General features: G+C 41.8%; 1 protein-coding gene across 2 annotated transcripts in view; it reads right to left on the minus strand.

The window, feature by feature from the left end:
- The window catches only part of LOC137129789 (furin-like protease kpc-1), a 156390-nt gene that overhangs the window by 11105 nt on the left and 118544 nt on the right, over nt 1–26741 (minus strand). For both annotated transcript variants that reach the window (XM_067509060.1, XM_067509059.1), the window contains exons 14-17: nt 11311–11421; nt 10932–11025; nt 9089–9274; nt 854–977 (exon numbers count right to left, since the gene is read on the minus strand). In XM_067509060.1, the coding sequence (XP_067365161.1) occupies nt 854–977; nt 9089–9274; nt 10932–11025; nt 11311–11421 (515 nt within the window). The remainder of the gene's footprint in view (nt 1–853; nt 978–9088; nt 9275–10931; nt 11026–11310; nt 11422–26741) is intronic.

Genomic DNA, 26741 nt, shown 5'->3' on the forward strand with positions numbered 1-26741 from the left:
ACACACAGAAACAGATAGACAGAATTCACACTCTGTCTCTTAGGTGAAATTCCAAGACTTTTCCATTTCTTTCTAGGTATTCAGAACTGAGCTTGAATATCTTTATGTTTAAAAAATGTTCCTTTTTCCTTGGAACTTTTATAAAGTTCATTTTATAAAGCACAACACAGTTTTAAAAGTTTGAAACTCATCTATCAAATTTCCTCACTTTATCAGCACATTTGTTAAAGTCCCTGCCTTTTCTGATTATCTTTCAAAAGCCCGTGATAAAGCGGGACCTCCATGACCCCTGGAAACCCCTGTGGTTCTGTGTCTTCCTCCCAGCATGCCTCGGTGATTCTAGCAACCTGAAAACCGACGACAGGGACATAGAGGACGGTGCTGTGGGTTTGTGCCAGTGTGGCTAACGAGGTCTGTGTGTGTGCATGTGTTGAGGTCATTGGCACTGGGGAGGCTGACACACACCGTGGTGAGGGGAGTGGGATCGGGGAGGCACAGTCAGGGGTCAGGCTGTAATTACACATCACAGTCCCTGTGGTCAGTGGCTCGACTGACTTGCTCAGCCAAAAGAGCAGAGAAGGCAGGTGAATGGCAGGTGGTGGTGGGAGTGGAAAGTTAGTAAGTTCTGCAGGAAAACTTTAAAAACATGCTCAGGCTAGAGCAATTCAAACTTCTGCTTATAGTTAATTTCTTCATTCCATGCGTTTTAAAGAACAGAAGTATTGATTAATCTGACTTATTAAAAGTACGCTTAGTGCATAATTATGTCTAATATCCAATGTAACCGTGCCTCCAAGCTCACCTCAGTTTGCATGTGCTCAAATTACTGTGAGTGGGTAATAGTTGCACATACCTAGTGTTGGCTTGTGTGGGCGGTAGGTGCCATAAAGGATGAGAGTAGCACTGAGCAAGGCTCCGGCTGCTTTCCCTTTAGTTGGCCGTGTACAGCTCCTCACTGTGCCGTTGTGGTCAGTCACCTGGAATCAAACACATCAGCAGGGGCATTATTTTACCCACACAAAAAAAACTGATCATGTGTATCAGAAAATTTCCTTCATAAATGTAGAATTTATCTATTGGCAATTTAATATGGTTTTACTTCAGTTCAAACCATCAAACCCTCTAATAAGAAAAACCAAAGTGTGGACAGCGGTTGGAGACTACCGCAAATAGGTAAAGAGTTCTCAGGAAACTGGAATCATGTATATTTAGAAAAACCCGGGATACTTAATGTCAAGATCAGGACACACTAATTATTACCATATCATAATTTCTTGCCATATCATGGTCAAGAAACACGATTGACTATTTGTTGGACCATGACCAAGGAAATTTTTTTTTTTCTGTTCAGGGATCCATTTGTGGAACCAGACTCATAATAAATTGTGACTATAGGCTGAGGTCTTGTCATTTGATCTTAGAACTAAAGAGCTGCAGGCTCAAGTCAGGCCTGAGTCATGAATCTGATACCACAGAGCTGACAAAATAATATGAATAAAAAGATCTAATCTCACTTGAACATTATTTCAACATTAGTATTCTTCCTCAATTCTGAAGATAAGTATATGAATAAATACAAAATTGTAGTAGTGAAAACATGTTTTTAAGCTAATCCTGCTAAGCCTTGGAAACATTGGAGGTCTTGTGCTGTCAACTGCTGTCTCCACTTGTCAAAGCACAAATGGCCGAATGTTGCTGCTGGTAGATCAACATTTGAGTCGGAGGACAGGCAGAGAAGTTGCTCTGGACATCTACTAACACAAAAGTGCAAACACTTAAGTAAAAACCCTGTACATATATTGTGTGTATCCCAGCAAGTAAGTCAGTGAGTCAGTATCTAAAGAACTGGACATGAGAACATGATCAACTTTTATGAATAAAAAACTAAAATATCAACCTTGCTTTGATATTTTCTCTTTCCCAAAAATACTCCTTTAGTTTAGAGACAGACTCCACCATATATACACTTCACATTTGTGAGAGCAGCTGCCCAGACATTTTGTGTAGTCTCGTAGGTGTGTGTGTGCGATTGTGTGAGAGAGAGGGTTTGTGTGAGTTCAGGCCAGAGGCCGAGCATGGCGGCCCCCGGCTGAGTGCTGCATTGATTTGTTGTTGGTAAACAAACAGCTGGATGTTACAGGTGGATCGATACACCTCTCATGCCTCTCAGCCTCCCAGCATGCCTTTCTACTGGGTCAACATGACTCTCTGAGCTGTGACCCCGCTGTCGCTGGGAAACCTCATGAGTCAAATATTTTGATTAGCCTGATTGTTTTAAATTTAACTTATTCTATTTACATAAAGTAACTCTCCTGACAAACTGAACTTCTTATATGCTTCGTGTTTCTTGGATGGCATGGCTTCGCATCTACCAAATAATTTTCAATACCATGTATCATATCATACCATCATATCAACCATGAACATATGTTACCTTTATATAAATTAGGCACCTTTTACTAATTACTGCTCAAAACATTTCTAAGAAAGGACACAGTTGTTGTACTACATCCTTATACTACATCCTTGTACTATATTCTACAGATAATAATGATGTTTAACTACAGTCAAATAAAAGCTATGAGAAGTATGAGCAGAGAAAAAAGCAGAGCATAAAGACTGAAGATAATAAACTGGCTTTAAGACAAAAGAGAGACAAGGAAAATGAAAGGATTAGCAGAAGCAGAGGAACAGAGGGGGAAAGGATTTCAAAGCCAGAGAGAGAAAATGCAAAGAGGAAAAAAAAAGAAGAGTGGTGGCAGGATTAGTGATAGGGGAGAGAGATGGTAGGATATCAAATCGAGTGAATGTCAGTGAGAGGAAAATGAGACTCACTGATAGAGGATGAGCCTGAGAAAGGAGTTCAGAACGAAATCAGCATACTGTGAGCATGAAAGATGAGACAAACAGAGAGAGGAGTTTGAAAGACAACAGTAATACGAAAAGACAGCAATTCCACTGTTTCCAAGTTTGACTACAGACCGGCACCCTGCTCTACATTAAAACACCTGGAAGGTAGCTTGCAGTCTTCTATTGCAAAATGCTGCAGTTTCAAATCGGCAGCAGGGGATTCACTAGCCAGCACCTGTACAGGAACTTTTCAGAAGAGAAGTTCACCGACATATGACACATATAGATACAGGTAAAGACAAAATTAAGTTATTCCTCCAGGGGTTTTTATATATTCATCCCATTTCTTCACATTTTAAATTACCTAAAGTTCGATTTTTAACAGGAAACCTTTTTAAATTTTCTGCAGTAATGGGGAAAATGGGATGTCAGTTTGAACAAAACTGCTTAGTTTTAAACTGGCTGAGAAATGCAGGTAGGGACAGCAAACAAATAATTTGCTATGTTGTTATTTATAATGTTAATCCAGTTTTTACACTTTTTAAAATCAGGCTTCTATTTTTATTAGAAGTATCTATGTTTGGGCTTTATGACTTCATGATAACGGTATAATTAAAGGGGCAACTGTTGCACGGCTTTTGTATTAGACTGCATTCGTTTTAGCCCCAGTAGGGGTACCTAATCAACTGTAAACTGAGTGATAGTGATATATATTTAAAATGTATTTGATAGATTTACACACTGCATGACACCTAAATGATTAAAACAACATTGACAAACATTGTGTGTTTTTACTAAAATTGCACTTTTTTGCTGGAAAAGCACACAGATCCTCAGAACTTAAATGTGGATAAAAAAATCATAAAATAAATGTACTTATATGGAAGATATACACAATATAGCAGATGTCTAATCTGGTTCAATTTAGCCTTCTTCCAGTGGAAAGCACTGTAGAACTGACCATGTCTCCACTAAGCTTAATGTGGGAAGTCAACAGAGTGAAACCCTCCGTTGGGCTACTGTACTTACAGGATTCACCACAAACTTCCTATGAGATCAGACTGAGGCTAACACTATTTATTTCACAGTGTAAATAAATTTGTAGTATTCATTTATTGTCCAGCACCTCAGTCGGGTTTGTACTGTGTGATTATCAGATGTGAAATGTGAAAAAGGAAGTTGCTGGAAAACAGTACACCATTTGGTTTACTTTCTTGGAAGAAGCACAAGCCTTAAAATAAAACCCTAAAAGGAACCTGCAAGTGTTGGCTGTGTTGGAGAGGGAGGCAGTGTCAGATGGGAGGTGAGGAGGAGTCTTGCTGCGTCTACATATGTAAAGCAGCGGGAAAGCAGCAGTGTGTCAGACTGAGGCTCTGGCCCAACCTGAGCTCCTTGCTGCTCCCTCCAACACATCAATCATCCAAAACAGGGCCATCACAGCCATGTAACACGCTGGGAGATACACACATGCAGGCGCATACAGGCTCACACACTGCAGCACGTTTAGACACAAACAACTGAACAAACAATGCAAAAATATGTTGCAAACTGAAAAGAAGTGTGTACATGCTCCGAGGTAAAACATACAATTATACACTATATCACAGTGAGTGCACATGCACGAGATGGGGAACAGCATTTGGTCCCCATGAGGAAGGTGAGTCCACATAAAGTAGTGGGTAAATGGATATTGGGCCACATAGTGTGAGTAACGCACACACAGACACACAAACAAAACATATTCACATTCTCTACAGTCACATACAAAGCATGAAGACGACCAGAAATAGGTATCCTGTGCCCAGAGGGTGCCCTGGCACTAGACCATCTGTGATGGGTGCCAACACACAGTGGGTGATATTTACATAGAGGCCCAACCCCCTCCAAAAAGACTGACAGGAAAAAAAAGGAAAAGAAAGAAATACCCACAAAGGACTGTGCAGATCGCTTGATCTCCCCAAACTTATTAAACATGCAGATATATGCAAATATATGCACCTCTAGAAATTCACCTTAGGCCGGAGCAAGTGAGAGTGCATGTTTGTGTGTGTGTGTGCATGTGTGCGTGCAGATTTGGGTGAAAGTACATGCGTGTGAGAAAATGTGTGTGAGTGTGTTTCCACTGTAGCAGCTACAGAGGCTGTGCTAGAATATGTGCTAGAGTTTAGTTTTTTTTATTTTTCAATGTGATAAGTCACTATCATTTATAAAGGATTTGGAGTTTTTTTACCTGTTTTTTGAATTATGTACTTTAAGTTTTATTATTATAACATTTTCACTTAACTTGATTAGTACATCTTCACACTGCAGCTGTCTTAAAATACAACTTGTTATAAAAGTAACTGTGACAAATATTGTGATTTTTACCAGAGGGTCAGGAAAACCAGAAATTTAAAAAAAAATTAAAACCAGTATTTAAGCCATTGAATATGTTTAATATGAACGTCAAGTTTGTTTAATGTCTCAAGAAAATGTGTAATGACATATTCAAATGTAGAACTTGACCTAAATTGTGTAATCTGTTTGGGAGTTAAGAGGGGAGGAACATGAGTGACTCCAGATGAAGCATCAGGGAAAATGATGGTAAATATATGATCTGTCAGTCACGGCCAGCAAGTGTGTGTGTGTGTGTGTGCGTGTGTGTGTGTGCGAGTGCGTGTGTTCCCACAGTGGATAAATAGTGCCATTATTTTCCTACAGCAGTACTAGTCACAGTCAGATTAAGTCTCAAAGTCCTCAGGGTATCAGAGATGTGTCTGGTCAAAGACTACCACCTTGCCCACACACACACACACACACACACACACACACAAACACACACACTTCCTGTAGACATGGCAGCATGGGTGGGGCTCCATGCTGAAAAGGACAGCAATGTGTATCTGAAACGCTGTCCCTGTGACTCTAACTCATGAATTAGTGTTTAAAATGTTTACTTTTGGTGAATTCCACTCAAAACAGCTGATGATGAGATTTGTTGAATCTTTTCCTATAGAATATAACCTTCCAAATATTGATTGAATATGAGTCAAATGAGCCCCCGGGTAAAGACAGGGAAACAACCCTTTTATTCTGGTCATTTAGGGCCATTTTACTTCTGTTGGAAGTTTTGTGAGTTTTGGTCATTTGATGTCACCCGTGTAATTATCCATTAGCATGGCTGCAACACAATACATTTAGACGTCCCCATATCAGGATGGGAAAGAAAGGTAATTTAGGTGACTTTGAACGTGGCATGGTTATTGGTGCTAGATGGGCTGGCCTGAGCATTTCAGAAAGTGCTGATCTACTGGGATTTTCACGCACAAGCGTGAAAATCTTGTAAAAATTATCTGAAAAAGAGAAAGTATTTAGTGAGCAGAATTTCTCTAGGCAAAAATCCCTTGTTGATGCCAGAGGTCAGAGGAGAATGGCCAGACTGGCTCAAGCTGATGGAAAAGCAATAGTAACTCAAATAACCACTCATTACAACCAGGATTTGCAGAAGAGCATTTCTGAATACACGACATGTTGAACGTTGAAGCCCATGAGCCTCAACAGCAGAAGACCGCACTGGTTGCCCCTCCTTTCAGCAAAGAAAAGGACATTGAGGCTAAAATTCACAAGGGCTGACCCATACTGGAAAATAGAAGATAGGGAAAACAATGACTAGTTTAATGAGTCTCCATTTTTGCTGCAACATTCGATGGTAGGGTCAGAATTTGGCATAAACAACATGAACGCATGGATCCATCCTGCCTTTTATCAAAGGTTCAGGCTGGTGCCAGTTGGGTAATGGTATGGGGGATAGTTCCCTGGCAAACTTGAGGCCTTTAGTACCAACTGAGGGTTGCTTAAATGCCACCGCCTACATCTTCTGATGGCTACTTCTAGCTGGATAATGCACCATGTCACAAAAGTAAAAATCATCGCAAATTGGTTTCTTGAACATTATGAAGAATTCACTGTACTCAAATGGCATCTACAGTCACCAGATCTCAATCCCAAAGAGCATCTTTGGTTGTGGTTGCACATCAGGGCTGATGTATGGTGGGTGTGTGTGTGTGTGTGTGTGAGAGAGAGAGAGAGGGTTTAAAATGTAGAGTGCAAGAGCAACAGGAGTATAAGAAATAGCGACAGGATGAGGAAAGATCAAGGAGATAAAGGGTCAACATATTATCTGGAAGGCTTTACTTTTATCTTCTTATGAACTCACCTTAATAGTAGTCACAGATACTGATGATAATACAGGATTGTTGTCAAATTATGGTATTAATCATGAGACTCCGGTTTAAATGCATGCTGCACCCTAATGTGTGCTAGGTTTCTATACTGCCTAGAACCTTGTCTCTGATCAGCAGTGAAAGCACTGAACTAAATTGAGGCGCCACAGATGGTGGTAGAGCAATCACGGGGAGAGCAGATATGAAAAGAGTGAGTGTATTTCCAGCTCTTCGGTGTTTTCTCTTTTAAAGCGCCGGAAGGTCAGCTGAGCCTCGAGCCATAACACATTGTTCCCTTTTCTCTTGAGTCCAGCTTTTATTCCAGCAGCACCATGGTGCTCTTTGACAATTGTCATCATGACGAATCAATATACAATCGCCACAGACCCCCACCCCTCACGCCGGCCTTGAGTTTTTAGACACTGATTCAGCAGGTAGTCCAGTTAAAGTCTCTTTCCAGGGCCTCTGTTTTATATTTCACTCTTCTCTCTCTACCATCTGTAACCTCTGTCTTTTCTGTTAGCAGTGCTTGTGCTCAGTTTCTTTCTCATGTCAGGAAACAGAAGTTTTACTTGTTGTCTATCAAATAAGAACATATACAAAGTGATTTTGTCTTTGATCTACAGAGGCCACTTGGACTAAAACAGCTCAAAATAGAGCATTGGTTAAACATAACGTCAAACCATGATGTTCCATCTGTAACTGCAGTTTTTTGGTGTGTACGCCGTTACAGTCCATCTTATTTTCTCCATTTGTAACTGTGTGTATCTGACTCCAATCTCAGAAGTTGACAACAAGCTAAAAGCTAATCTGTTTGTGTGTGTGTGTATGTGCTGATTAGCGGTGTGCTAAGGAATGTGTCACATCAGATGTGAGCATTAATACTTGTTGTGAGCATCACAATGACTTGTCTCGGCCTTCCGGTAATGAGCAGCAGCACCGTTATTGGGCTCGGCTTCACTGTATTTCCTCCCCGTCTCTGTGACACACTGGGCCCTGGTAATTGGTCACAGAGGGGACAGTAAATCTGTACAAGGACGTGGGAGAGACACAGAGACGAAGAGATAGAGAGGAAGAGTGTGTGTATGTGTGTAGTGAAGGAAAAGACAGGTGATAGAGGACAAGGGGTGGGTGTCTTTCATCTTCACAGCTTTTTCTCTATAAACCTCCAACTGTTTACAAGGACTGATGCCTATTTGCACACACACACAACCACACACACACACCGAGCCCCCTCACCTCTACTAGCTGCTACCACCCACACGTATATACAGTAAATGACCTTAGCGCACTACTGTCTGCAAGTATGGATTCTAATCAGACGTTGGCAGTATTGTGTCTGTCAAACCTGGCCAGGGTTACTTAACCTTCAAATCTTAATTTCCCTTCCATTTTAGCTCCTTCCTCCATATCAAACATCACCACATCTATGAGAGGGAGAGAAAAAAAGGAAAAGAAGAGTGCGGGGAGGAAAATGAAGATTGCCATGCTTGGCTGAAGCTCGAAGATGAAAGTAGCGGATGATTCACATAGCTATGGCAAAATGAACTGAACCAAGCTGAGTTGAGCTGTGCTGGGCTGGGCTATTTTTAAATGTCTATACACCACAGCTACTGGAAGAGTGAAGCTGAGCAAATCATTTCTATATCACGGGAGAAGGTATGTGAAATGGGGTTTCCAGGAGAGTAGGTGAAAATCAGTAGGTGAGCTTTGCTTTGGTACTTTTTGTAAGCTAGCTGTGTTAGTTATTACCTCAGAAATACAGGAAGCTGTACAGAGAGGTCAATAAGTATAGTAAAGCATAAATTATTTAATGGATTATAAGTCAAAAGCAGTAGAGGGGATGTTAAGCTGGAATAATGTTTACCATGCTCACCATCTTCTTTTAATATTCCAAAATGTGCCAATTAGCACAAAAACACACCGTACAGCTGAGGAACAGCTACTGTAGGTGTTCCTAGTGTGAAGAAAAGTGTTAAAATTTCAGATAAAAACTTATCAACCGCCAACTATTGGCGGTAAGTTTTCTCTCTCACCTTGAGTGTCCAGAGGCCTCTTGGCTGCTCCCCCCAACAGTGGACCGTCATCAGGGTCCAGTTCTTCAGGCCAGCAGTGGAATCATCATTGGGCCGTGTGCCCAACAGCAATGATACTGTGCCGCCTGGAGACTCCAGGCTTATGGAGAGGTCACCACGACACACAGCAGAGATGCTCATTCTCACCTGTTGAGAGACAGGTGGCAGGACATAGAAAAGGAGGGAGGTGTGAAATAGATACTGTAGTTGGATTTATTTGACAAGTGGGTGGACAAAGCCAGGGCAGCATGTAAACTGCCTTCCATCGATAACCCAGGTGCTTTGGAATTATGATCAAATACATTTAAAAAAACTTTACATTTCTTATATCCCTTGACTTTACAGTGTGTTGTATTAACATTTATTAGACTGGTCCTCGATTTTTAAACATATTTTACAGATTAAAAACTCAAATATTTACTTTAAAAGTGAAGCAGCACCTATACTGTAAGTAGCGCAAATTATAAGGTAAATTTGGCGTGCGTTCTAAATGCTGGTTGGTCAATATTGCTGCCTTTGCACAAAGCCAGAGATGCTATTCCTCCATTTTCAGTCTAAACTAAACCAAGCTATCCTGCTGCAGATAGGAGATTTAAAATTACCACAGACATGAGGATGGGATTGTTCTTCTGCTATAACTCTATGAAATAAAGCAAATAAGTGCTTTCTACAAAATGTCAAACACTGCTTTAAAAAGGATTAGTGTAATCACAATTCAAATTTAAGACCATACAAGGATGAAAAAAACTTGATTAGGCCAGTAACTTAGGACAGGCTGCAACGCAGTGCTAATGGGAATTATCTGAGATGCTGTGTGCACAGGACAGATGGACAAATCAGTGATTTTGCCACAGCCAACCAAGGATGAAGACAATGAAAAGCAGGAACCAGGAAGAGACAGAGACACAATAACAAAAATGACTAAGGGGCATATTAGCAAAATGATTTAAATAAGTGTATGTTCCCCCCAATTCCCACTGAGTAAACACTCTCCTTGTCCCTGTTCATCACAAGCAGCACATCTGGTGTGACAATGGCACATCGCACAGAGAGCCGCTAAGCTGCAAAAAGACTGACAGCCTGCTCCTGTTTACGGCGTGTTACCACGGCAACACGTCCATCAATCACACCTCGCAGCGATGGCCTGACCCACGCTTTCTGCCAGGGAGCAGAGCCGCAAAGATGAAGCCTTTTCAATTTACATGCTGACACACTCTCGCTCGCTCCTTCTTCGCTATTTCACAAGTACACATACTCACAAACCTTAGACAACTCATACAAACTCAAATGTGCATGTATGCAGACATGTACGGTACATATGCCTGCTGACACAGTCAAACATAAACACATTTTTATGCGCCTGTGCTCAAGAACACACAGTTTTGCCATTTTCTGCAAATGACACAGCCGAGACATTACACATCACAGTATGATCCTTTTTTTATCTCTTCTATTCTCAGATAAAACACGACACACAAACTGCAAAAGGAATTTGTATGAAATCTTCAAGCTTCTCCGGTTGTTAGCAGAAGTTTAGTTTTGAATGCTTCTTCTAGATTTGTATCTTGTCAAGGGCAACAGGGAACATGGTTGGGAAACAAAGGCAGGGAAATCACATTTATAACAGAACCACAATACAAGGATATAGGAGAATATCAATTTATACTGTGTGTGAAAAGTAGCCTTTTGTTGCTTTAAAAGAAAAGTTTTACTTTTTAGCTTAGCATAGAAACTGGAAGCAGCTTTAAAGCTCGCAGAGTCACCCTTTATTTGTCATTGGTTTAATTTGAGGTGTCTGTCTAACCTGAACATGCTCCAGAGTGTTGATCTCAGTAGCCCGTCCATGGCAGGCCTCTGATAGGATTTTCACCGTGACACTGCCTCCCTGAGAAAGGATCCTAAAAAAATCCCCCCAAAAAACAAACAAAAGATAAACATCATATCTGTCAGTCAATAGCAAAACATCTTTCAAACACACTTAGAATGCGCACACATCAAGCGGTGACTGAAAGATTATGGATCCCTGTGGGGGAAGCCGCTTTATTGAGGCGGGTCAAGTGAAGAGAAAGACAATGAGATCAAAATTTGAATTCATAAAACACCAGTACAAAGCAACAAACATAGAACATATAGAAGCTAAGGGGGTTAAACCTAAAAGAAAAAGCTGGAAAATGCTTTGTTACCTGGTGGGATGAAATGTGACTTGTTGTGTGCACTTCCTCTGTGGTGCAGCAGTTCCGAAGTGTGCGGCCTGCTGCACCATCAGCCCCGCATCCAACAGGCCAAATCCGTACCTGAAACGAGCGGGAAACAAGCACTCTATTATGTACTTATGTATGATAAGCACCGGCATGCCATGCTGTTGCACTTATATCCTCACACACGTGAATCGCAGGCTTTTTATGTGGGCGGTTGAATGTGCTGCAGGAGCAGAGTAAGTGCTAATGGCTGCGACACGAGGAGGCAACAAGTCATTGACGAAGATGATGTTGTCCTCTGACACAAACGCTTCCCGCTATGTCCGGGCTGAGGCTGAAGGCTGCTGTTTGTGCTGCCTGTAATTGCCTAGAGGATTGATTCTGAACAATGTGCCATCTCTGGGACTGTAATCAAGCCTCATTATTCTTTCTTTACCACCCTAATCTTGGTACTGGAGACACAATGGCCCACCCTTAAGCAACATCGCAGCTTGGTGACTGTGTGACCACTGCCTATCTTACTCTCTCTCCTCCACTTTACTGCTCTTGCTTCACCATCTCTGTACGTCTCTTTAGAATCATCCACTCTCATCTCTCCTCTTTGCCCTCTCTTTTCCACAGAGCAGCGTGCTATTCAGTGTTCCTCTCCTCTTTACATTCTCCTTCACCCTCCTCCATCAGACTAAATTTCTTGCATCAGAACTCTCCTCCGCTGCTTCAGTGATGCTGAAAGCACAGTCCTCATGAGTCTCACCTTAAGTCTCCTTCAAATCTCTTCTTTTCATGCACTTTCTTTCTTTCTTTCAGTTCCTTCTTGTTAAAATCACAGGCCACAGGCTGAGAAACATGGCTGTAACAACCTTCATCCCTCCTCCTTCTTGGAAATCCAGAGGGGGTGACAAAGAGCTAATTTCTGCTATTATTACCATACAGACCATATGCCGTTAATCTGCAATAAGTGAAATTCATTATCCTGATGACTGGGTCTTTCTGAGCAGCAGAGACAGAGACAGGAGAAAGGAGAGAGCTGATCAATAACTCAATCTGGTGCCCTGCATGGGGCTCCATCTCCTCTGTCTCAGACTGTCAGTGTGTCTGAGGAGGAGAGGCAGGATCTGCAGCCCACACTCTCCTCCTTCTAACAGCGCACTACGCGATCAATGGACACAATTTAATCAGCCACTATCACCACCAATGACTTTTAGCATGTAGGGCTCAGCATAATAGCATTAGGCAGATGGGTGTGTGAGGTTGAGGTGTGCTGCTGAAGTTCAAGGTCATTTGTGAAAGCTGTGAAGACTTAAAGAAACTTGCAACAGACGAGTGTAGAAGACTGGACTTGTGAATGATAAGGCAAAGACTGAACTTATTATTACGTGGCCAAATATTATATTCACTGACATGGTTAGACGTGAAAGAAACTGTGATCCTTTACACTAAATTTGAATGTTACCAAAACTTTGCTCAGTAAAGACAGAATTGGTGGTGTTTTTGTTTATCATGCAATGCTTAGATTTATCCAAATGTAGCCTTAGCTTGGAGTTACTTTCCGTACTGCGTATTATGAACAGTTCCTATTTAAAAAGCAAAATCAGTAAGGTGTCATATCTCTAATTACTTTTTGACCTCTTGAAGTTGTCCACCAAAACTGAATTCTGAATTCTCACTGAAGACATAAATTTTTAAACAGAGGTCAAAAATGATCATTCTTCAAACATAAACTGTAGTTTAATACCTTTTCATTTTTATTTTTTAACAAGCATCAAACTGAGTAGTTATTGGAGGTACTTTTAACTGTGGATTAATCCACATTTTATGTCCGAGTGAGTATTTATGGCCACAGTGGCTGGTAAAGGAAATTATGGAACACATTAGTCAGTGGACTACTCAATGTAGCTTACTAGTCTTTTGTTGGTTTTTGGACAAAACTGGAGGTCTGTGACACAGCAGAATAAAACTTAACATCTGTCGCAAATACGCCAATACTAACCATATCAAGATGTTCCCAGAGAAAGCTTTTCTTTTCTCTCCAAACATCCGCTATTTGTCCCAAACACCCACTTTGCTTATTAAAGAACTTCATGGTTATTTATAGCCGGTCACAGCACTTTGATGAGGATAAGAAAAAGACTGTGGTCTGGCTAAAAGAGAAAAAGTTAATAGTCACAATGTATTTATTTATTTATAAAGGAAAACACAATATTTTTCTAACCTTAACCAATGTCCTTTTTCTCCCTAAACTAAACCACAGACAGGACTGTGAAGTCAAGCTGTGGTCTCTGGCGTGACACTGTTGCTTTGTTTGTCCACCATCGATTACAACCAACATGTGGTTCACTTTCTGTTACCAAACATAGCGCTTAATTCATTCGAAAAACAGGTCTCAGCAGAAAATAATCCATTCAGTAATTATGTTTACAAAAAATCAGATTTATGACAGCAGTTTTGCTGCAACAGAACATAATTTTTGTGAGACTGGGTAATAACTATATAGTATTTATCCAATTATGCTAATGTGACAATTAATTACCAAATAAATATATTAATTAAGACATATTTCTGTGCCCTTACTTTCCCTGTTACATAAGCCATTATTATGAAATCTGTATCTTAAAATTCTAAGGAAACCTGGTTTTCCAATAAAATTTCTCCCTGTCATATTACTATAAACAATCTGCAATATTTAGTTTTATGGTTCCTTCATGTACTGGAGTTCCAGTGTGCATTTTTGTTTTTGTTTAATTTCATTAATTTGGCTACCTATAAAACGCGAAAAGTACAATAAAAACACCAGGAATAACCATAGATCACGTAAGATATTTCAGAGCATAGGGAAACCTCATACCCTGACATCTCGTAAAACAGAAACGGTTTGTGACCGGGGCATGCCACCTTGCTCCCTTTTAGTGATTAAATATACCCCCCCCCCCACGCTGTAACCCTCAGCCAGAGCTGTGCACCTATTAAATCCTATAGCTCCTGCAGATCGATCGGGACTGCCCCAGCTCCCGACTCATAAACTCACACAGACATATACATAGAGAAAGCTGCAGGAAACTGGTTTACCTACGACAGAACATGATGAAAATGACAGATTATATGTCCCCTGCCATGTCAATGAAACACTACCACTGAGCTGAGGTGCTTTTCAAGAAGACTCCCCAGCCTTTCAGCTATCTCATCATCAGTAGTAAGGAATGGAAAGAGTAGCTTTCAGCATTCGGCAAGAAGCTTGAGATTTCTCAGAATAGAAATGTGTGTAGAACAAGATTTATAGCTGTAGTGGTTTGTAGTTTAATCACAGGATTTGTACAATTTCTTTAAATGTGATTGAGATTTTTGGATATACAACAAAAATGTTTCAAATTAAAATGTCTTTAAGATGAAACCCACATAATGTAATGCATATCAAGCAATTAGTCAGAAAATGCAGTCATCCAATTTTCAACTTGTTCTTTCTCCACCTCCTGCGTGGTCGGAGGGAGGCTGAGCCAAGCCGACTACAGAGTGACAGCCGATCTTCTGTCCACGCAGCACGAAGCATGTTAAACCCCTGACCCCCCGCCTCCACGCAAATCGAATCTGCGGCCCTCGAATTTTCTCCATCCACTCTCACTCCTCGCTGGCGAATGCCCTTGCAAACTCTTACTCCCTCCTTCTTTTTATCCATTAGGATGAAGGCCACTCCCCCCCACCCCCACTTCTCCACAGGGCCTCTTTGTAACTGTCGAGGAACCCTTTTCACTTTTTGTTATGCGGGCCTTCCCAGGTCCTTCCTCTGTTGATATTCACACCATCTGCCAGCAGCAGTGGAAGGTGCACACAAACCCAACTAGCACTGAAACATCAAGATCTCCAGGGTCAAGGTCCTTACTTCGTCTTTGCGCACAGCATTAAAAACACAGCTTTAACAACTGCTATGCTGCTACCAAAACAGATTTTAGCAGCCATCCAGGGACCCAGCTACAGTGGTCTCACCCCTTGTTTGCAGTGGTACGTCCTGCTAAGTCCCCCCCATTAGAAGTGGCTGTAAAGAATCACTCAAGCCGCACTAAGCAGCTGCCTGTGAGTTAGGTCATTTTCCCAGGAGCCATAGAGTGGGCATTGGCAGGACCTCAAAAAGAGGGGACACCATCTGTTCAGTGCCTGAAAAGGTTGGTGACACCTTCTGTGGTACCAACAACTTCTAATTAAGTGGCCAGGAATGCAGTAGCAGCTCCAGAACATGATTGGTGGGCTTGCCTTAGTTATCCTGATGACAACATAGCAGACCCCTGGTCAATTTCATGCACGGCTCCATCACATCTGGCCATGGACCAAGAGAACTAAATGAAAAGTTGCTACAATAATTCTCTTGATGCCAACAAAATCTAAATTTACCGTTGTTTTCTATTATTTTTGTCTTTCTTTTGTATTACTTAATTGAATGTTTATGGGGAGCATAAAAAACCGCATTAGCCCTTTGGTCAATCCCAGCGTGGTTTGCTTCTGTTATATCAGGATACACTAATTTCATTAACATTAGGAATTAAATGAAATAACAAATAGACTTAACATTCATCTGATTTCAATCGCTCTTACAGCCAAATCTGCTGCTCAGAAATGTTACTAATTAGGCTTATTAAGTAATTAAGAAGAGCTCTTAATTATATCTGTGCCACTGGGACCTGTACAGCTCCAACCATGAAATGCTGTGCTGCACTGCTCAGCTTTGTTGGTTTGGATGTTATACAGTTTCATCCATTTCATTGTTCTGAATGTTTCCAAGATAGAGGAAAGATTTTGGAAAATATATTTTAGGGATGCACTAGGCAGATATCTGCTCTGACATGAAAGTAAAGACAGAGAAACACTCAGATCCCTCGAGCAACATAGCCTTCAAATGTCAAGTGAATCACCTTGCAAAGAGTTAAAAGTTTAATGAAATATATTGCAGGGATGGAAATGAGGGGTTTGGCACAGGCATGGACTTAGTCTCAGGAGAATGCACACTAAACAGCTCTCTCAGTCCTACAGCCATCAGTCAAAGTAGCAGCCACCCACCCTATTCTCTTACACAAGGAGACTCGTTTGGAAGCTGGGTGATCTACGCTCCATGACCTCACTCTCAGTGTCCAACATATTTTGATTTGTGGCTCCAGTGTTATTCAAACATAAATGCAATAGAGGATGAAATTCAGCTGAGCTTTTGTTGGACGCACACCAAGGTACAGCCGTTTTAGATACCTCTGCCCTTGTGGGGAAAGAGAGAAAGTGTGTGAGAAAGAGAGAAAGCGAACGAACGAGTAAGCGCTGCACTACAAGCTTGGAAAAGATTCCCTCCCAGGCCCCGAGTGCTTTCCTTTCACTCCAGACAAAGCAAACACTGAACCAAGAGTCTTTGTTTGCCTCCTCTGAGGGACAAGCTTTTGATGCCGTATCACTGAATGTGACTGAGCAAACAGGATGACAACAATCCAAAACAAAGTCTGTTTTTATATGTTTATTGAACATTATTATTGATTATGTAGACATCTGCTACATGAAGTTATCATGGGATGCATTCAACATACAATATGATCGTACATTTAGATTAGGTGATTTTAAGGGCATCTAACATTGCATAGTGGCAATGAGGGGACCTCAATGAGTTTATATGAAATCATAGCTAATGTGCATAAATATAGCATCAAGCTTCTCTATTCACCACACTAACCCTCATGCTTTCTTCATATTGATGTTTGGGGGCTCGCAGACCCCAATAATGTTTAAATAATATTGACAGTAGCAGATTAAAACATTTTTCTACTCAAACATATTTTCTCTTCTTCTGACCCTATTTATACCCTATATAATTACAGTATATAAATAATTTTTTTGCCAATTAATGTCAAATCAATTAAATGTATTGTAACCTAGACATTCTCTTGTTAGATTTCTTACTGTGATTGAACAGTTTCATCTGAAATTTGGCAAAAGTAGTGCTGCATCTAGTCTTGAAAATGCCATCCCACAGAGAATATCAAATTCATCTGTATTTAGCTGTGTCAGTATTGATGGAAATTGTACTAGATGTAGCAACTAAAGCTACAGAGCAGATTTATCAACAGCTCGCTGTCAGTTAACTTTGGCGGCAACATAACTGAACTCTGAATGAGGAGGAGTTGAGGAGGATGAGTGCGTTGGTTGTTGTGGAACTTTATTTTGAATTTTCCTCTGTTTTTCTAACCCTCTAGCAAAATATCAAAATTGCTACTTGTACATGAATTATGCATTAGTAGAGGTTTAGAAGAACACTGGGTCCCTACAACCCCCCACCCATCTTGTAGCGCAGTAGGGTAGAGTGGGGTGATGTGTGTCTAGGGGTCCGGGTGGAGGGGTGTACAGGCACCCCTCCGATTGCCTGCTGCACCCCCCTGCCGAGAGACACGGCACCCCCTGCAGGAGGTGCAACGCTCTGCTTCCCCTGTCCCTCAGGGCGAGTCAGTGTATGTCACACACAAACACACACTCTGCACATTCAGCCCGGTTTATCTGTTGGCCCATCAATCAAATGCTGCACACAGAAACACACAAACACATACACACACACACACAATAATACCCGCAACATTTTGCCTCTGTGTGTACAGCTGGAGTATTTTCAATCGAGCTACATTCCACATAAAAAAACAAAGTTAAGAGAAGAATATAATAAAGAATGATAATACAATATTTGCCTAAACAAACCTACTATGTCTAAATAACTGATCATGAGCTGATGTCAAGGGTCGAGGAAACACCAGCGGCCTACCCAAACTTCTATTCTCCTGCTCAGAATGCAAATCAACAAATCAGGACTTTTTCTATCTCTGTCCACGTCACAACAATTAAAGCTGGTCTAATATTAAGTGATAGTGTGATTGTTAGTCTGTGGATAAGCTATAAAGATCATATGCATATCTATAATACATATCTTTAATTCCTTTGCACCCGCGTGCGGACACACACACATACACACACACACACAAACACACACACACTCACAAACACATACTCTTTCTCTCCCCATTCTAAAACACACACATAAAGACCACAGGCTCAGACATGTAGTAGCCGGCTCAGCAATGAGGAAAGAGTAGGTCTGGATAATTAATTAATCTATCTGGCTGGGGCAGACATATGAGACCAGTTTTACAATCCCACCAGGGAGAGAGAGCGAAAGAGACCCTTTACCCTCAGAACATCTATGGCCTTGCATGAAATGGAAATTGCTTGATAGAGTGTTTAAGGTGTGTATGCACTCACTCATTTTACAGATATGCATGCTGCATACAGTAACTCTCACACCTGTGCACCTTTTCACACACACACAAACACAAAATCCGCTTGGACTGGAGCACATTTTTGTCTGGATTTATAGAGCGGACAGAGTTGCGAGGTTATTGATTTTCAGTCAATTCACAGACACGCCAAATGGAAACAAACATGCCTGGTCTCACCATATTCTCTAAACAAGATTACACTGCTTTATTTACAGTGATATGAGGGAAATTTTTTGACAAGAATGAATTTTCCTTCCCACTCAAAAGTAGTTTGCATTTGCTCAATCCCAAGGTACGGATTGTTGAGTTTTTGGTTGTTTCTAACTTTTGTTGCTTAGGGCTGGTTATCAAACAGTAGAAGATTTTTTTCTTAGTATCCACTGAAATGTGGGTGTCAATTTTCCTCAAGAAGCATTTTGAACTTCAGAGCAGTTCTTATCTTTTGAGGGCAGAACTATGTGCTCAGTTTATGTCCACAGTGCACTAGCATGAATCCTGACTGTCTGAATTGCTGCTGCTGGTATAAAACACTTTCTGATGACCCAGGAACCGTAAATACATATGACTGTATTGTTAGTTTCTCCTCAATAAAATTCAGTCAAATCGATCTCATTGGTTTTTAAACACGTTACAGACCAACATTAGTTTTTTTTTTTTATTGATTGGTATGATTCATGGTGACTGAAGTGGTTACCTAATTCCAATACTGACATATAGCCTAAATGTTCCAGTGATATCTAGACCTTGTGGTGATGTAACAACTTTAATAACACTTCACTCTTGAATGCATTGTAAGACAGTCTGTTGGAAAGAAAAAGGCTCACCTAAATGCTTAATGGAGCATGCAAGTATAAATGAGCCTGAACCAAACTAATTAGACAACCTTCTATAAAATCATCAGAATACTATATGGTATTAAGGGTATACTCCACTTTAGTAAAGCTAGAGGTGGAGGAGTGAGGTGAAGAGTGTAATGAAATAGAGAAGTGTATCTTTTCCACAAACCTAGACAGTTTGTCTGACAGACTCAGAGTGGGATCTGGAACTTGAGAATTCCCTCCTTTTTTTCACCACAAGCCTGTGTTAATGGTTGTCAGATCTAACAACAGAATGGGAGAATACAACACACACACACACCTCAGTTGAGGAGGGAAGTGGCAGGTACATCACGTCTATGGTAATAGAACAGCAGATGGAACTGGCAGGCACACACAGCACCTTGTGCTTTGACACAAACACTCACAGACACACGCACACACCCTTGCATGTGCACACACCAACTTGTTCATACATTGCAAAAACACACTGCCACAAACATGCAAGAACAGGTTGCTTTTACCTTAAGGTGATGAAATATCACATCTGAAAATAAATACACAGCCATAATCACATGCGCTTAACTACAGGGGGGGTTTGACTTTCTCCTGTCAGCATGTTAAAAGGTGCAGGTCAGCTATAAATGACTCCTTATGTATAAGACAGAAAAGTGACAAGAGTATTGGCCCTAGAAGCTGTTGTCTGTACTGTATCTGACCTGTCTCTGTGGGGCATCGTATGAGCGACGGTGTAGCTACTGGCCCTGATAATCTAAGAGATAAATCATCTTTAGTCACTCTATAAGAGCCTGACAGACAGACAGGCCTAAGTACCTGGGAGGGTGGCAAAGGGACACTTTAAAACCTCCAGTGATGAAGAGTATTGCCGTGAAGAAAACAGTTATCCGCCCCGAGCTCCAGCCTATCCCCTTGAGTCTCTGGCTGCCATTTTGGCTTCATCTCAAGGCACTATTCCGGCTCTATCTCATGTCACCGTTCTGGCTGTCATTCAATTCTCACGTTGGCTCCTGTTCAGCCTCCATTCTGGCTATGGTTCAAGCTCCACAGTGTCTGTGTTTCGGGGGCTTCTTTGTGGCTCTGTTTCAGCAAAGTCCCCCTCCCCCTCCTCCCCCCACTCTTTCAGTTTCAGCACCCCAGGTAGCTGGTCTCCTGCCCAGCCTGCAGATCAGTGGGAGATCCAAGCTCAGGGCTTTTGTTTGGTGTGGCATTTTGCCTTTGTTTTCCCATCTCGCCTGTAATCTAAACACCCAAAACATCTCATGCTTGACAAATCGGCCCTGAGACGAGGGAGCAGCGGAAGACAAACGGCTGGAAGCGGTTCAACCCCAGGCAGGACTGATGGTGTCCGACTGGGCCTGACCTCCCAAAGGTTAAAGACACGTTCACTTACAAAGCAATCAATTACCCAGGCTGTGTGGGCGCTTTTAACCAACCTCCCCTCCTGCCTTCCACACAGCCGGTGTTATTGATGAGGGTCCCAGTGTACAGCACACTCCAACCTGGAGTGTGTATAACATTTCACAATTGAAATAAATCTCAGATTTGTGGTGTTAATGCCTACCTGAACCGCTCTCTTCCTATATTGTCTTGCTCTGCCCCACCTCCCACCTCCTCCTCGCTCCTTCCCTTCCTCCCTCTTCTCTGCAGGTTGTTGTAGCAGGTTTATTCTGGTAGCTGGGTACTGTGGGCCCCGGCAGGCCCCTCAGCTGTTCCGCTGGGTTTGTAATTACCATTTCATTAAGAATGACAGTTTCGGGGGTTGAAGCACCATTTCATCCAGGTCTCGTGGGGAAGACGCATGCCAAATTTCCTGTGTGAGTGGCAATTATCTCTCTTCGTGTCTGCAATTCACCGTTTTGTACTTAGTGGCTTGACAACAGCTAGGAACATTTTGTTGGAGTAATAATAGGTTTGGGATATTTACACTGTAGCCCACTCAAGCTTAGCTCTGTGAACAGACTGATATGAGCTATCAGAAGAGATAGAAACAAACTAGAGGAAACACCACAGAGACAAGCGCCACACTACTTCTTTGTGTGCATAATGTCGAAGAAGTGGTGTTTTAGGATGGTTTCCATGACACACAAAAGCTGGGTAATTTGAGCTTTGAGAATTGATTTAAGGTTCAATTTATTTCAGGTACAGCATAAGGTAATTTGGGGCCTCAGTAAAGTGCTATTGTAGTATATTTTTATTTTGCATTCAATCATTCACTTCTTTGATTCCTGTAATGTTTCTCTTTGGACCACTTGGCAAAAAAGACTCCTAAACTCAGTAGAGCCACTCGGTTTGACTATAAAAGTTCAAATAAACTGTTTTAAGGTTTAGATATATGCAGGTTCAATTGACTTTACTGGGTACTTGAGGAAATCAAACTGCAGCAGAAAATCACCCACTTTGCTCATAAAAATTAAACAATTAAAGGTCTACTTATTTCTTGTCCCTATTTTGTTTGTCCCAGTCTGAATGCCAGGCATGGTACCCTGTGAACTCAATGATACATACTATAGTATGGTGACTAAAATTATTACATTATGCTGTCATTGTTGCTCAGGTAGTAGAGTGGCAACACACAGACCATAAGGGTCGGACGTCCACGTGTTGAAGTGTCCCTGTGCAAGACACTGAACCCTCTAGAGACCATCCACATCCCCAGCCGCACAGTGCTGCTCCCAAGTCTGGTAGAAGTTGGAGTGGGTTGCATCAGAAAGGGCATCCTGCATAAAAAAACTGTGCCAAATCGACATGTGGACTAATGATCTGCCTTGGTCCCCCTGAACTTACGGGATAAGCCAAAAGGACAACACTGTCGATGCGTAGAATGACACTTCTCTACCACCAAAGAGCACATAAAGAAATGACTGAAAGTGAACATCACAACAGCTAACATGGACAACTCTAGCGCAGGAAGTAAAACCGTTGTCCACCAATCCCCCAGTTGCTGGTTCGATCTCCAGCTCCTCCAGTCACAATGTCAAAGTGTCCTTGAGCAAGACACTGAACCCCAACTTAGTTTCTCCCGGTGAGTGTAGTCCAGCTGCATAGCATCTCCCCCATCAGTGTCTCAGTGTGTGTGATTGTGTAAACGAGAAGCAGTGTAAAGCACTTTGAGCACCAAAAGGTAGAAATAGGTATCGCTATATAAGTGCATTTACCATTTATCTAATAACTGGACATAATCCATCAAATGGCAAACAAGGGCTGTTAGATACAGGCGAGCAGGCATTATATACCACAATAAGAGGGAAATGGATGTAATAAAATGAGGATGATTTACTTTGTTCATGTTTCATTTTAACCACAAACCAACCACAGCTCAGACTTTTTAGAAGATGACAAAATAAAGGTCCGTTTATGCCAGAAAAGAAGTACTTTGTACAATGTGTTCACAAGTTGCTTTGAGTGGCAGATTACCACTTTAGGATCATCACAGAAACTGTCAGACGGAATTTCGGTCTTGAAAAGGGGTTTTCCAAGCCATTCAACAAGCACTTCTGATGAAGTGTACAAGTAGCTTAAGCACATGGTGAGAAAAGCCTGAAAAAATGAAGTTAAGGCAGAAGTTAAAGACAGTAAGGTTTTAGAGGTTGGAGAACAGTCCATGAATATCTATTATATAAAAAAGCCACACCTATGACTGAAAGCAAACTTTTTTTGTCACAATCCCACAAACACACATACTGTACTTGTTCAGATATGTTCCGATAGACACTGTATTTCAGTCATAATGTTAACACCCCCTGGTGGGTTTATTATAGTAATATTATATGTTTTTGAATAAATTATTATGAACTAATAAACCCTGATGTATTATTTTGGGTTAACCTCCTGTCAGCACATAAAGTACTCCACCTTAACATTTTGCTTTATATTTTGTAGCTGCAGACTGTCCCATCAGACTGGACTCCGTTTTCCTCCATGACATGACATTGTTAAGAGCACCAGTGGTAATGTTGTGGCTGATAGACTTGACCAAAATAAATGCTGAATATCTATGTGTCTGTCTGAGTGAATGAGTGAGTACAGCAAATGGAAGACAGGAAGTGTACCAGGCTCTTAAGTGTGTGGTGTCTACTGTGTTGAGTTACAGTGACATGACTCACACGATGTCTGCTGCGAATGACAGCTGCAGCTCTTTTAATTGCATGTCTGCGCTGAATGATGGGATACTTAATTCCTACACATTCCACACAATTGCTTTTCACAATGGCAGAGACCTGGGGAGGCAGGGGAGTGTTTCTGTGGCCATACGGAGAGGGAGGCAGAGCCCAGGAGTGATCAGAAACTTCCCGCCTTGTCCCTGCACCAGACTGGCTGCTATACACTACTAAAGCTGTAGACAGGCACGTGAAGCGGCCATCTAATGAAACATTTTTCACACACACTGCATACCATACCTATCATATTTCCAAGTGGGATGTGGGGAGATTTAAATCAACTTCAGTCAAATATTGTATATTATACATAGAGAATCACACACTCATCAGTAGTCTCTCACTACCTCTCCAACACATACATTACAGCACACTCAAAATCCCACAAACACACATACTGTACTTGTTCAGATATGTTCCTATACACACTGTAATTCTGCACAAAGAGGACATGCAAGAACACCCTGAGATACTCACACATGCACATACACGCACAGTCAGCTACATAAAGTGTGTTGACAGTCCTGTCAGCTCATGGTAGCACCAGCAGGCTCCCTGCTGTCCTGTGAATGGGTCACTTCTCCTTCTCCTTCATCTCTCTCTTATCACTCTGTCACATTGGCTGTTTTCTGTTGAGCCTGGAGTAAGTATAGTGCTGTAGTGCTCCAGTAGCTGGTTAGTGCTTTTGTGATAGTGGGTTCTCAATGGCTGCAAGGTGGTGGCAGGGTGATTAGCGATGTGGTCAAAGAAAACCTGCTCTGCCCGACCGTTCTTTTAACTATACAAAGCCATGATAGCTTTTAATTTTTGACAATTGTGTCACAATATAAACAGTTTGAAGGAATGGTCATCATCACAAAAAAGTAACCAAAATACCCCACTGACAGAGATCTGCATTACAAGGTTAGGAAGATATTAACCTGTAACCAATCTGAGCATCATAGTCGCAATGTGCCCCCATGAGTCTACAGCTGTGGTAGTACTTCTATGATGCTGTAGTGGTCACTATAGGGAAAAGTGAACCATTTAGCGGATAATGATAAGAAAGATGAAGTATTGTAAAGTTTTAAGTTTAAAAGTTGGGTAACTGTTAAAGTTCACAAAAAACATGAATGTCTGCATCACATTTCAAAGCAACCACCAGGGGGCACAAGCCTTCTTGTACCAGTCCCAAGTCTGGATAAATGCAGTGGGTTGTGTCAGGAAGGGCATCCGAAGTAAAACACATTAAACATGCGAATCATGACTTCTACACCGAATCTGACTTCCATGCCGGATTGGTCATGGCCCGGGTTAACAGCGACTGCCACCGGTGCTGTTGACCTACAGGGTGCCGGTGGAAATTGGGCTACTGTTGTTCAAATAAGGAAAGGGGGAGGAAGGTGTGTTTGTAGGCAGAGAGGGAAGAGGAAAGCCAAGAGTGCAGGACTGACAGTAGGGACTTTGAATGTTGGGACTATGACAGGGAAGGTTAGAGAGTTGGTTGACATGATGCAGAGAAGGAAGGTGGAAATACTGTGTGTCCAGGAGACCAGGTGGAAAGGTAGTAAGGCTCGAAGCTTAGGAGCAGGTTTCACGTTGTTTTACCATGGGTCTGATAGGAAGACAAATGGAGTAGCAGTTATCCTGAAAGAGTCTTTACATTTTGTGATGAATGTTCTGGAGGTGAAAAGAGTATCAGACAGGTTGATGAGTGTAAAGCTGGAAATTGAAGGTGTGAGGCTCAATGTTGTTAGTGGTTATGCCCCACAGGTAGGACGTGAGTTTTAAAAGAAGGAGAACTTCTGGAGTGAGTTAGATGAAGTGATGCAGAGCATCCCCAGAGTTGAGATAGTGGTGATTGGTGATTGGTGATTTCAATGTAGGTGAAGGGAACACAGATAAGAATCTGATAGGCAGGTTTGGTCTTCAGGTCAGGAACACAGAAGGACAGATGGTGGTAGACTTTGAAAAAAAGCATGGAAATGGCTGTAGTGAAGACTCTCTTCCAGAAGAGGCAGAAACATAGGGTGACATATAAGAGGGGATGAGGTGAGACAGGATCTGGGTGGTCAGGAGTTACTTCCAGATGACTGGACCAGTACAGCTAATGCGATCAGGGAGACAGGTAGGTGTATAATCAGGAAAGAGGAAAGTGGACAAGGAGACTTGGTGGTGGAACGGGGACCTTGAGAAGTGTACATGGAAAAGGTTAGCTAAGAAGAAGTGGGACACTGGCAGGACTGAAGAGAGTAGACAGGAGTACAGGGAGATACAGCATAAGGTGAAGTTAGATGTGACAAAGGCCAAACAAAGAGCATATGAGGACTTGTATGCTAGGTTGGACACTAAAGAGGGAGAGATGGATTTGTATAGGATGGCCAGACAAAGAGATGTGCAACTGGTTAGGGTGATTAAAAGATAAGGATGGAAGGATGGAAGATAAGGATGGAAATGCATTGACAGGTGCCAGGAGTGTGATGGCAGTAGAGTTTCTGACTAGTTTGTTTACCAAGATCTTGGAGAGTGAGAGGAGAAGAAGTGTACTGGTGCCTATTGTTAAGAACAAGGGAGATGTGCAGAGCTGTGGCAACTACAGAGGAATAAAGCTGATGATCCCTTCAATGAAGTTGTGGGAAAGAGTAGTGGAAATGAGGCTAAGAGCAGAGGTGAACATTTGTGAGCAGTAATATGGTTTCATGCCTAGAAAGAGTACAACAGAGGCAGTATTTGCTTTGAGGATGCTGATGGAGAAGTACAGAGAAGGTCAGAGGGAGCTGCATTGTGTCTTCGTAGATTTAGAGAAAGCGTATGACAGGGTCCCAAGAGAGGAGCTGTGGTTTTGTATGAGGAAGTCTGGAGTGTCTGAGAAGTATGTTAGAGTGGTGCAGGACATGTATGAGAGCTGTAAGACCGGGGTGAGGTCTGCTGTAGGTATGAAAGAGGAGTTCAAGGTGGAGGTGGGTCTACATCAAGGATCAGCTCTGAGCCCCTTCTTGTTTGCTCTGGTGATGGGCAGACTGACAGATGAGGTTAGACAGGAATCTCCATGGACTAGCAGCAGGTGGGCAGGTGGAGGAAAATCTAGAGAGGTGGAGGTTTGCTCAGAATACATGTGTGTGAATGAGAGGGACCCAAGTGGAAAAGTGAGGTTACAGGGAGCA

The sequence above is a fragment of the Channa argus genome, chromosome 7, assembly GCF_033026475.1.
Source record: "Channa argus isolate prfri chromosome 7, Channa argus male v1.0, whole genome shotgun sequence".
Lineage (NCBI taxonomy): Eukaryota > Metazoa > Chordata > Actinopteri > Anabantiformes > Channidae > Channa > Channa argus.